This window comes from Lepidochelys kempii, chromosome 25, assembly GCF_965140265.1.
Source record: "Lepidochelys kempii isolate rLepKem1 chromosome 25, rLepKem1.hap2, whole genome shotgun sequence".
In the NCBI taxonomy this organism is placed as follows: Eukaryota; Metazoa; Chordata; order Testudines; family Cheloniidae; genus Lepidochelys; species Lepidochelys kempii.
This window is the reverse complement of record NC_133280.1, coordinates 6,431,960-6,444,696: the sequence shown is the minus strand read 5'-3', so window position 1 is coordinate 6,444,696 and position 12,737 is coordinate 6,431,960. Positions and strand designations below refer to the sequence as shown.

Below are 12,737 nucleotides of genomic sequence, written 5' to 3'. Positions count from 1 at the left end.
CTCATGCCCCCCCACACCCTCCCTCCTGCCCCGCCTCCATTTCCCACCCTCCTCGTGCCTCCCCCATGCCCTCCTGCCCCCCATCCCCCCCACTCCTCCTGCCCCCCATCCCCCACACTCCTCCTGCCCCCCTCCTCATGACCTCCCCCATACCCTCCATCCTCCCCTCCTCCTGCCCCCCCACTCCCTCTTGCCCCCCATCCCCCCACTCCTCCTGCCCCCCTCCTCGTTACCCCCCAACACCCTCCATCCTCCCTTCCTCGTGCCCCCCACTCCTCGTGCCCCCATCCCCCCTCCTCGTGCCCCCCCACACCTTCCTGCCCCGCCTCCAGTCCCCACCCTCCTCGTGCCTCCCCCACGCCCTCCTGCCCCCCCCACGCCCTCCATCCTCCCCTCCTCGTGCCCCCCCTCCATTCCCCATCCTCGACCCCCCCCCCAAACTCTACCCTCCCGCTCCCTCCGCAGGCCTCTCCCCTGCCCCCCAACTCCCCCATGCCCCGCCCCCTGCGCGCTCCCCACCCGCGCCGCGCCCCGAGCCCCATGCGCCGCTGCTGCCCGGCCCTGTGTGTCAGCAGCCGCCGCCCCGCCGCCGCCGCGCCCCCCTCGGCGGGCCCCGCCGCCGCCGCCCGCCGGCCGCTCGTGCTGCTGCTGGTGCTGCCGCAGCGCCGCCCACCCCCGCACAAGATGGCGGCCGGTGGCAGCGGCGGGGGCCCCGGGGGCCTCTCCTCCTCCTCCTCCTCCGGCCCGCCGCCGCCGCCGCCGGGCAACGGGGCCGCCGCCGCCGCCTGCACCAACGGCCCGCCCGCCTCCCCGCCGGGCCTCACCTACAACCAGTGCGGGGCCGGGAACCCCGCGGCGGCGGCGGCGGCGGCCGGGGGTCCCGGCTCCGGGGGCGCGGCGGCGGCGCCGGCGGCGGCGGCTCCGGGCGGGGCGGCGGGCGGCCCCCTGCAGCGGGAGCCGGTGTACAACTGGCAGGCCACCAAGCCCACGGTGCAGGAGCGCTTCGCCTTCCTCTTCAACAACGAGGTGCTCAGCGACGTGCACTTCCTGGTGGGCAAGGGCCGCGGCTCGCAGCGCATCCCGGCCCACAGGTGGGCAGCGGCGGCCGGGGCCGGGGGGCCGGGGCGGGGCGGAGCGGAGCGTCCCGGCCCGCAGGGAGGGGCCGGCCGGAGGAGCGGCCCCGGGGGTGGAGTGGGGAGGCCGGCCGGCCCCGAGGTGGGGCTCGGGCCGAGGGACCCGCCGCTCCTGTCGCGGGCCGGGCCGGGCCGGGCCGGGCTGGGCTGGCGGGGGTGGGGCGCGGTGGGCCGGCATGTGGGAGGGCCCCCCCCACTCGGCTTCCCCCCCCCACACCACCCCACCACTCTGCCCTTCCCCCCCACCCCACCACTCTGCCCTTCCCCCCCCACCACACCCCACCCCACCCCACCACCACTCTGCTCGCCCTTCACCCTCTCACAAGGGTGAAGCAAGGGGGAGCAAGAAACGGTAAGACAGGAGGACCCCCCTTCCCTTCCCTGTCTCCCCCCCCCCCTGCTATACCTTGCTGGTACTGTCGCTTGCCCCCCCCCCCCGGGCCCTCCACACTAACCCCCCCGGCCCCTCCACACTAACCCCCCCCCACCGACGCAGCCAAGATGTTGGGCCTCCTCCCTTACAGGGACCCAGAGCTGGTTCCCAGGCCTGCTGTGGCTGGGTGAGAGAGACCAGGACGCTGACTAGTTGCCAAATCAGCCTGGGCCCGCAGCCCCCAAGTTGTCTGGCTCTCAGGCCTGCGTTACATGGTGGGGGGGGCTCTGCCCCTTAGCGGGGCGTTTGGAATGGCTGCAGAGCAGTGGTGGGTTAGAGCACACGCAGCCCATTGGGCACCCAGCCTGGTGTGTCCCCCCACGGGCACCTCCAGAGCAGGAAGCCTGTTTCTTTACAGCGGGAGCCGAAGAACCGGGCTCAATAGCTGGGGCTGTAGTTCTGTGTTGACTGGGCACAGAGAGAGACATGTAACCAGCTGTTTGTGTCTGAATGGCAGTGGCAGGGGGGTCGTCCTAATGGGGCACAGAACAGAGAATCCTCATAAAAGAAGAGGGTGGGTAGCCACTGACTCAATATTGGTCCATGTATTGGTGGGGATCCATTTTCTTAAAGTGTAAGCCCTCGTGTGTATGTCCCGCCATCTGACTGTTCTGTCCAGTACTTCCTTCTGGGGAGGTAATATGAAAAAATTAGGGTTGCTCCCTGGTATTCTTTCATGTAGGCTGGTCTCTCTTGTTCACCTGCCTTGATTTTATTCCTTTCGCTTAGTTATCAGATTACCATCTGATTTTACCTGCAGCTAGGAGGTTACAACACTCGCTCCCAGAATACTAAGAATGTACACAGACAGGGCTTTAAAAACATATGGTTCACCTAAACTACACACATCTGTGGGTGGTATTTACAACTTGTTTGTCTCCTGACAAGGTTAATATGCTGGGGACATGGTGAAGTCCCATCTTGAAGCACTGATAGACTAAACTGCTACAGGCTTGGCCAGAGGAGCATTGTAGCAAGGCATAGTTAACTCTTGTGCACAAGATAGAGCCCTCTTTTAATGATGTTGTGTCCAGTTCTTCCAGCATGGTACAGTGGGGTGGTTATGGTGTAGACATGTTCCAGAGTTAATGCATCTTTTTGCACTGCCTGTTTAAAAAGAAGCATCTCAGAGGATTTCAGTGGAGGTTTTGGTTGGGGGATTTGGTGTAAAACTTCAGCTAAATAAAATTCCACTTATGAAGTAGTGTGTAGTTTTTGCCACTTTTCTTCAGCTGCAGAACAGGGCTTAATTCCCACAATTTTATAACTTTTTTCTAAAAGGCTTAGAAATGGGAGAAATCTGTTTTGAATAGACTACAGAAATACAGTAGCATAAAGAATCCATAGATTCTACTTTGAATCAGTTCCAGGAAAAAAAATATTTTGAAAACAGCTTGCTAAGCTAAATCTTTAGTGAAAAATGAAAAAGGAGGTCTGGGCAAAATGTGTAAAATACTAGAAAGATATCCTTTTTATTTTAAAGGGAAACTTTTTAAAAAGAAAATTTTCTTTTCCTGCTAATGTTGGCATAACTTTGTCTATTGAAGTCTTTACTAAAAGCTAGTTGTAGCTGAGTGATATGTCTGTATTTGGTTTATATTGGTTTTGCGATAGTCTGTCGCACTAGCACTGTACAACTAGAAAATAATGTTAAAATCACCCTTTCAACTGGATATGAAAAACAGTCTAGTGAAAAGTAAGCACCTACTCTGCATTGATACTTTTAGGCTGAATAGTAATTTAAGAGCTTGCAGTCCCCAAAATGGTTGTTTGCGGAAGAATTTGAATTTGTCTTGATATTGGATATCTGATTCAGTTAAATAGTAATTGATGCTAGACTTGACTTCTCTGACTTTCCTCCTTTGAAATATAGTGGTGAGTTTACTGGCATTGGTTGCCACCTACTGCTTTGGGAGCAAGTACTCCTGTTCTAATGCGTTTCGTCATTCAAGTGAAGAGTGAGTGCAATTGTCCCTCATTTTAACACTGAACAAAGCAGCCAGGGATCCAGTGAATTCTTACATTATTTTTCTTAAAATTAATGCTTTGCAAGGGAATTCTTCCTACAATACCTTCCCAATTTTTTCTTTTGTCTTAGCTATCTGTGTAAATATATTGTCTAGAAACTTTTTCCCTCAAAAAATATGTCTCTAGTTTTCTATTTTAATCCAGCTTCTATTACATTTGTTGATAGAGTTTAGGAAAAAAAGAACACTCTCTTTTATGTTACAACTAGAAATTATCAAAGTAGACATCCTTAAAGATGAGCTTGAAAGCAAAAGGGAAATTTGAGTTAAGCATATTTCTTTTCTGCATGCTATGCTAACCAGGTTGTGGGAGACTTTCAGCACAGAAATAAGTTGTAAGTAACCTTTGAAAACTTCTTGCCTTGAAACTCTCCTGGCACTTTCTGGTTCCTTGAAGCTCTATCACATAGCATCATGCTGTGACATCACAAGTCTAGATTACATATGTTGCAGTAAGACTTCTGGTGTTTGTGATCTTGCATTCTGGGATACATTGGTGATCCAGGAAGTACCAAGAGGATTTGAGAGGCAATTAGTTTAATTTTTGTTTAAACAACTTCTGTGCTGAATGACCCTGCAACAACCCCTCTGGTAGAGGGCATTCAGCACAGAAACTTATTTAATTCACAGTTACTTCGTGGTTCACCTTTAATTTTGTCAGTTTATTTGAGGGATGTAATGCTTTTCATTCACTAACCTGTTTGTGAAAACAGAGTTCCATGGCTGTGCCAGTTTTTTAAATAAATCTCAGAATTAGGGCTTTCAGACAATGACTAAAGGTTATCCAGACTAGAAGAGATTTTTTTTAATCAATTGATTTACAAACCAAGCCAAGTACAAAAAGTGGGTATGGGAGGGGCATACTCTAGTACATGAAAGTTGACTTGGCTCCTGCCTATCTGTTAAATGTGGCGTTAGCAGAGCTATTCTGTTGTTACTTGCTCCCCCAGAAAGTGCATTGTAGAGGGGATGTATTTGTAGTTTTAACTGGTAAATGGCGCACATACTGAATGATTGTGGTTTGCATTGTTGTGCAGTCCAGAAGTGGTGGGGGAATGCAGAGGGGATTACTGGGAACTGTTTCTTGTTTTGTCCCCATGGCATTTCTGGGAAGATAAAGTTGCCAACTATCTATGCATGATACAGTTAAGAAAACTTGACAGAAATTCAAGCTTGAAGTTTCTGTTTTTAATATAGTCGTAGCAAGAAAAATCAATATCAGATGGATCAAAAATGGTAGCCAAACCTTCAACTAAGATCCTTTATTCCTCTGTCAGCTTTTGTGAAATACAAAGCCTGCACCATCTTCCATTATAGGATTTAAACTACCAACTACTAGTATTGTAGAAGGAATGAATCAGGGAGGTAGTATGAAATGATATAATATTCCTGAGTGGTTTGTAGAACAGCTAGGTGATATTGAGTTACAGATATTCTGGCTCCAGGAAAATATTCTTAGAAGCTTCCAGAAACTTCACAGATGGATGGACAAGTTAATTTAGCCTTTCATGAGGTTTCTGTGACTTTCTTTACATAATCTCTTAGCTTTTGGTACATTACATTCCTAAAAATTAGATTCTTGCATCACAAATTTTCAGACTCCCTTAATGTTTCCTATTGACAAAATATCAGGCATTACTATTCACTTTCTAAATCTTTTCATGCTGCTTCTGTCACTTACAGTAAACTCCTACATTTGCTTAATTTATTTTGGCTACTATCTTTGTATGGATTGTTTAAAAAAAAATCTATTTGTGAATTCTAATTGTGTCAAATGATTATTAGTAGTGAGAGATTAGGACACTAGGGACCTTTTGCCCCTTTTAAGAACAGCCACATATGAGTGTGAACGCTTTCTTTGAAGTTAGAAATAGGAAAGACATCTGGATTATACAGCTCATCTTCCTGCCAGCCCTAGTGGTTCGTTTAGTTTGGCTCTAAAGGGACATCAATTTGAAATCTAATCACTCTAAAAAATGAGTTAAAAATAGTTTCAGGTGTTGCACCTTCCTTTGAGTCTCTGACACTTTATGGTTTTGCAATCACACTTTCCCATTTTTAAAAATCTTTCCAGTTACTGTTTGAAAGACCCACATAAACAGGGGAAATTGACTGACTATACAGGGGAAACAGTGAAACTAACTACATACATTAGACAACAACTGTTTTTCATTTGTTGCTAGTAATCTTGAGTTTTACTTGTAACATTAGTGGTGAGCAATTTTCAGACTGACATGTAATGTTTAAATTGATGGTGTTTCTTTTTGAAGTTCCACCATTCTTCAGATTTACCGTAATAAAGTTCCATTCTTTGAGTCTTGTGCTTCCAATGTGAGATCTGCTGGGACATCCCCTAGCTAAGAATTTGGAGGGCTCTCCACTATAAACTAACCAAAGTGATCTGTCCATTGAGTGAAATGCCAGCAGGAATTATGAAAAGTTTTAAAACTTCAAGTCCTTTCAGAATGGTCTCTGAAGGTTCCTTATCACTTGGGGCTGCATGTGCCATGACCTTGGAACCCTCTCAAGTGCAGCTATAAGCTTGTTATTTTCAATAACAAGTAAGGTATGAAACTTTAATGTGACTGTTCCATTAAGTTTTTTACTGCCACTTTAAATTAAATGAAAGCATTTTTTGTGTGTGATTCTGGTATCATGAATCAAGTCTCTTAAAAATTTGTTCTTGCGGTCCAAAATTATTCAACGAAATACATCCTTATATACATTATTCCTTTTAGTGTACTGCAGTTTGCTGCATTCCTAGCCCTTTGACGAAACCAGAATGCTAGGTAATAATTGGGGAAAACAACTCAGTAGCTAAATTAGTCTTTCTCCTTCCATTAGAGGAAAGGGTTCTTCAATGGTACAGTGACCCCCTTCCCCGCCAGCTGACACAGCTAGCAGAGTGTCATGAAAATTTGCAAGTCAAGGGACAATTTCACTTACCTTCCTAAAAAAAAATTAAAGATTTTCCTGAATCAACTCCTGCTGGTGAGAGGGACATGAGACACGCTTTCGAGTTACACAGAGCTCTTTTTCAGGTCTGGGAAAGGTACTCAATGTCCAATCTCGCTTGTTTTCTGTAATATGAATGACCTAGTCATCAGCAGAACCCTATTTGAACATTGTGAAATTCACAAGCTGACATTGTGTTCTCCAAATGGCAGAGATAAGAACCAGATTGACCATATCATGATCAATGGGAAATGGCGACGCTCATTGACAGATGTGAAAGTGAGGAGGGGTGCAGATGTTGGCAGCAACCACCACCTTGTGACAGCCTCCATCAACCTAAAACTGAGATGTGTGGGTCCACCAAACAAGGGACATAGACGTTATGATATTGACAAGCTAAAGTCCCTTTGAAATACAGAAAGCCTTCCTTCTGCAGTTAAAGAACAGGTTTCAAGCACTTGCAGACCTTGATGAAGAAGAGGGGAATGCAGATGAGGAGATCAACAAGAAGTGGGACAAAGTAACAACAATTTATAAACAGAGCAGTGAAGCCTGTCTAGGCTACAGGCAGAAGAGAAGGAAGGAGTGGATTACACCCAACACATGGAACGCCATGGAAACCAGACGAGCCCGGAAGAAAAAAGTTTGACATAAAATCCTAGAACCTAAAGGACAAATACCACGAGCAGTTCAGCAAGGCACACCCGGAGGTCAAACGCCTTGTGAGAGTGGACAAACGGCATTATATTGATAATCTGGCAACACCAGAAGAGGATGCAGCTGCTTGTCGTGAACAAGGAACCTTCTACAAAATGACGCGGCTTATCAGTGGTAACCGGCAAACATGAACAAACACTGTCATCAGGAACAAACAAGGACACCTACTAACAACCGAAAAAGAACAAGAAATGTGCTGGACAGAGCATTTCAAAGAATTGTCGAACAGGGAGCCACCTAAAAAGGAAGCAAACATCCAGCAGGCAGAAGAAGATCTTGATATCAACACAAACACCCCAACTAAGGAAGAGATCATTCAAGCTATCAGATCCTTAAAAATTGGAAAGCTCCTGGCAAGGATAACTTGAATGCAGAATTGTTCAAGGTAAATCCTACATTAGCAACCTCTGTCCTGGCCCCTCAATTTACATCAATCTGGGAAAGGGAAAAAAGTGCCAGATGTGTGGACCAATGGGGTTATAGTGAAGATACCAAAGAGAGGAATTCTCAGAGATTGTAATTGGTGTGGTATCACACTTTTTTCTGTGATAAGCAAAGTAAGGTCATAGTCCAGCGTATATCAGACGCAGTTGATAGCATTCTCAGAAAAGAGCAAGCTTGTTTTTGGAAAGCGCATGGATGCACAGATCAGAGCTTTTTTCTTTATGGAACATAATAGAACAGTGCTTAGAATGGCGACGGCAACTCGACATAACTTTCATAGATGATGAGAAGGCTTTTGATAGCATTCACAGGACCAGCCTATGGTACATTCTGTGAGCATATGGAATTCTTTTCCGTATAATCATCATCAAAAGCTTCTATTTCAGCTTTACCTGTAGTGTTGATCATGGTGAGCTCAGTTTTGAAGTCAAAACAGGAGTACGTCAGGGGTGTGTCATGTCCACAATCCTCTTCAACATTGCATTGACTGGTGGCGTACAACAGAAGACATGCCAACAGGCATTAAATGGGCACTCTTCTCATCCCTTGAAGACCTGGACTTTGCAGATGATGTCGCTCTCCTATCATACTCAACACCCTATAGAAGGAAAAACAACTGGACTCAATGCATTCAGCAAGCAAATTGAACCAGAAATCAAGCACAATAAGACAGATCATGACCTTTAATATTGCCTCACCATCACCAGTATGGATAGAGGATTATGTTCTCACCAGTGTAGAAACATTCACATACTTGGGCAGCACCATCAGCCAGGACGGTGGAATAAGCCAGGACATCCGGAACAAAATCAATAAAGCCTTCAAGAGCTTAAATACAGTCTGGAAATCATCAAAATACAACACCAAAACCAAACTCAAGATTTATCAGAGCAGCGTACTTTCTCATTCCTCAGCATTCTGCACTATAAACTAGTGTTGAAAGTATGACATGTCCAAATTGTCTTAATTTCATAAACCTGCCTCAGAAAAATCCTCCGTATTATTTGGCCCAGATCAATCTCAAACCAAGATCTGTTGACACAGTGCAGCCAAGAGGATCTGAGCGCCATCATTGCCAGGAGGCGCTGGAGATGGATTGGCCATTGCTTTGAATGGAAACTGATTCCATCGCCAGAGTAGCAATAAGATGGACACCTGAAGACAAGCGAAAATGAGGCTGCCTGAAAACAACCTGGCGAAGAGCTGTGGAAGCCAAGCTGAAAAAACTGGGACACAGCTGGGGAACCATTGAAAGACTTGCCAGAAACAGACAGGAGTGGAGGAGCTTCATCACTTCCCTAAACGCCACAGGCGTAATAGGATGATGATGACCTTTGCCATACCTAAAGAAGAGCTCTGTGTAGCTCGAAAGTTGTGTCTCTCACCAACAGAAGTTGGTCCAATAGAAGATATTACCTCACCTACCTTGTCTCTATAACATGCTGGGACCGACATGGCTACAACAACTCTGCATGTAAGGATTTTACTAACTTATAAAGTACTCTGCATAAAAGAATTGTTTAATTTGCTGAAAGGAACATCTTTTTTACAAAAAGAGAAATCTTATCGAGGTTGCTGTACAGGGAAAGGGTGTCTTTAAAGCTACCACATACACAGAATTCACACTCTTGTGTCTCATGCCTTCTGTCATACAGAGAAGCCCCATAGGTCTTGAGACTTTTGGACCTTTGATGCACCAGCTGGGTTGAGGGCTCTGTTGTACTGAGCATGCTTCAGCCTTAGGGGCTCCAGAACTTTCCAGCTCGTTCCTTTATGACAACAGTTGGGAAGTGGTTCCAGTACTGTCACAGCTCCAGCTTTGCTGGTACAACAAATTCTTCTGTGGAAAGAAAACTTTGATGAAATACATGCACTTACTTTAGTGGTCCTCACTGTATTTGTGATGCAGAGGCTATTAGTTTGCAACCACTGAGGAAAAAATGCGTGAACTTGTGTCTAAATTTTTGAGTACATTTTTCAGAACTTAGTTTCGCTAATGCATATGGCAGGCATCATAACTTTCATATTTGCATGTTTCCTAATGGACCAAATGCTCTAATTCTTAAATGTCTGTTTAGCTAGACGTGCCTGTCAACAGATGAAGTTGGCTTGCGTTTACATGAGAAAATTGTAAAGAACAGTTTCTCTAGCATCTAAATCGTTTTGAGACAGCACTCCAAACCGATATCCTTCAGGATAGGGAATGTGGCTTTTTGTGTTAATTGCAGTGTAAACTTATGACAGTATGTAAATGGCTTTTGTGTACCCACCATTACCACTTTGTGCTTGCATTTAAAGGTTACCTATAATATAAAATCTTTATTGGAGTTGTGTGACCAGAAGTAGTAAACATCCCTACAGAAAATGAGTCTGGAGCACTACTTTTTGTTGTTTTTTTTTCCTTTGGAAAGAGTACTAGGAAAGCTTGTTCCTCCCAGAATGCAGCGCGAGCCAGTCAGTGCTCCCCGCTGCTGAATATTTTTGTGGGACGGTTGAGTACAAAACTGTAGGGAGATGAATACATTTCAGACAGCTTGGAGGAGGATCTCTGTCTGGTGTGGAAGGAATTTGCACATTTGCTTTTTAACTTTGCTTCAATCAAAAATAATTTTTAATGTCTCATTGCTAATGGGGAGATAGAAGGATGGAAAACAGTCTTGTTAAGTAAAAACAAGAGTCCTTGTGGCACCGTAGAGCCTAACACATTTATTTGGGCATAAGCTTTCGTGGGATGTACCCAAATAAATGTGTTAGTCTCTAAGGTGCCACAAGGACTCCTCGTTGCTTTTACAGATACAGACTAACCCAGCTACCCATCTGAGTCTTGTTAAGACTCCTTTTGGTTTTCTGGGTGTGATGTGCAGTATTTTAGAACAAAGCAATTAGTCAGGACTTTTAAGGTATGTCTACACTGCAATTAGACCCCTGTGGCTGGCCCGTGCCAACTGACTTGGGCTCAGGCTAAGGGTCTGTTCAATTGTGGAGCCTCAACTTCGGCACTTCAAGTTCAACAGCCACTTAACCCCAGCCCTGTGAGCCCAGTTAGCTGGCATTGCCTGGTGGCGGGTTTTTAACGGCTGTTTAGATATACTCTTAGGTTCTGTTCCCAGCTCCCGTGGGGCACCTTGAGTTATTTACCCTCTTTTATACCTCCATTTCTCAGTCTGTAAAATGGGCCTACCACATAGGGTTATGAAACTGTAAAGTGCTTTGAGGTCCTCCAATGAAAGTTGGTACATAAGTGCAAACAATTGCATTAGCACATGTATTGTCTGTTACAAAATGCATGAACTCTGGCTTTACAAGAGCCATTATGTTTTTTCATTGCATGCTGGGCTGAGGGGGAGGAACTTCCAAATAGTAGTTTGCAACTTTGTCTGGTGTTACTGGTAATATAGTAGTGATAAGGCCTAGAATAGAAGTGGATTGCTTCTGAGCACTTTATGTTAGTACTGTCAACAGTAACTGATGGGTAGGGGGAGCAGAAACTAAAATGGGATTTTTTTTTTCAAAAATAGCAAAATGTAGTTTAATGTAGGATTTTTATTTTTAAATGTTAGGTTTGTGTTGGCTGTGGGCAGTGCGGTCTTCGATGCAATGTTTAATGGTGGAATGGCCACAACTTCTACAGAGATTGAACTGCCGGATGTGGAGCCTGCTGCCTTCCTAGCTTTGCTAAAGTAAGCCTCTTTTATTGTACAGTGTAATTAATTTATAACTGGGCACAGGTTATTGTGAACAAGAATATTTCAAATACAAATAATCCATTGTACCTCTTGGTTAAAACGGAGATAGTCAAGTAGCTTACATCAAATTTTTATCTCAATTGTTATCTGATACAACATGGTCTTTAAATACTAATTTTTGTAAATCCTCTATTCCATATCTGATAAACCTTTTTAAAACAGCCATTGTTTATGTAAGACCTACACAAATGTCTTGCACTTCTGCTGGTTCTTCTGCACAGGTTAACTAAGGACATGTCTAAATAGTGTTTATACCTCTTTAACTGTATTGCTTTAGAAGCTGATCTAGCTGAAACAGTGTGGCCCCTGGTATGGGCACCGTTACACTAGGATTGTAGGAATAAGCTATACTGATAAACACCTTCATACCAGGTTTCAGAGTAACAGCCGTGTTAGTCTGTATTCGCAAAAAGAAAAGGAGTACTTGTGGCACCTTAGAGACTAACCAATTTATTTGAGCATGAGCTTTCGTGAGCTACAGCTCACTTCATCGGATGCATACCGTGGAAACCGCAGCAGACTTTATATACACACAGAGAATATGAAACAATACCTCCTCCCACCCCACTGTCCTGCTGGTAATAGCTTATCTAAAGTGATCATCAAGTTGGGCCATTTCCGGCAAAACCTGGATTTGTGCTGGAAATGGCCCAACTTGATGATCACTTTAGATAAGCTATTACCAGCAGGAAAGTGGGGTGGGAGGAGGTATTGTTTCATGGTCTCTGTGTATATAATGTCTTCTGCGGTTTCCACAGTATGCATCCGATGAAGTGAGCTGTAGCTCACGAAAGCTCATGCTCAAATAAATTGGTTAGTCTCTAAGGTGCTACAAGTCCTCCTTTTCTTTTTACCTTCATACCAGTATAACAGTGCAGTTTCTCAGGCCTTGTCTACACTTCCTCTTTATAGCACTGCAACTTTCTTGCTCAGGGGTGTGAAAAAACACCCCCATGAGTGCTGCAAGGTTCAGGGCTGTAAACCGCCAGCGTAGGCAGTGCACCAACGCTGGGAGCTGTTCTCCCCTCGTGGGGGTGGGTTTTTTTACAGCACTGGGAGAGCTCTCTCCCGGCGCTGGTGCTGTGATTGCACAAGCCACATTAAAGCCGCTACAGCAGCACCACCTTAACGTTACCAGTGAAGTCATACCCCCAGTGTTGGAAGATTTAACTATATCTGTCAAATCACACCCTTATCTGAAATAGTTAAATTGGTACTAAACTGTGTTTAGATCAGGCCTAATAAATCCTGTTCCTAGAGCTGGCTTGATATGGATGGTAGT

The 12,737-nt window shown here is 45.5% G+C and overlaps 1 protein-coding gene across 5 annotated transcripts in view; it reads left to right on the top strand.

The window, feature by feature from the left end:
- The first annotated feature begins 662 nt into the window (after positions 1–662).
- BTBD2 (BTB domain containing 2) overlaps positions 663–12,737 on the top strand; it is a 46,251-nt gene continuing 34,176 nt past the window's right edge. For 2 of the 5 annotated variants that reach the window (XM_073323837.1, XM_073323834.1), the window contains exons 1-2: positions 670–1,091; positions 11,270–11,389. In XM_073323837.1, the coding sequence (XP_073179938.1) occupies positions 685–1,091; positions 11,270–11,389 (527 nt within the window). In that variant the 5' untranslated portion in view covers positions 670–684. Of the gene's footprint in view, positions 1,092–11,269; positions 11,390–12,737 lie in introns of all 5 variants that reach the window. The other 3 variants (XM_073323838.1, XM_073323836.1, XM_073323835.1) reach the window with 3 other exon arrangements.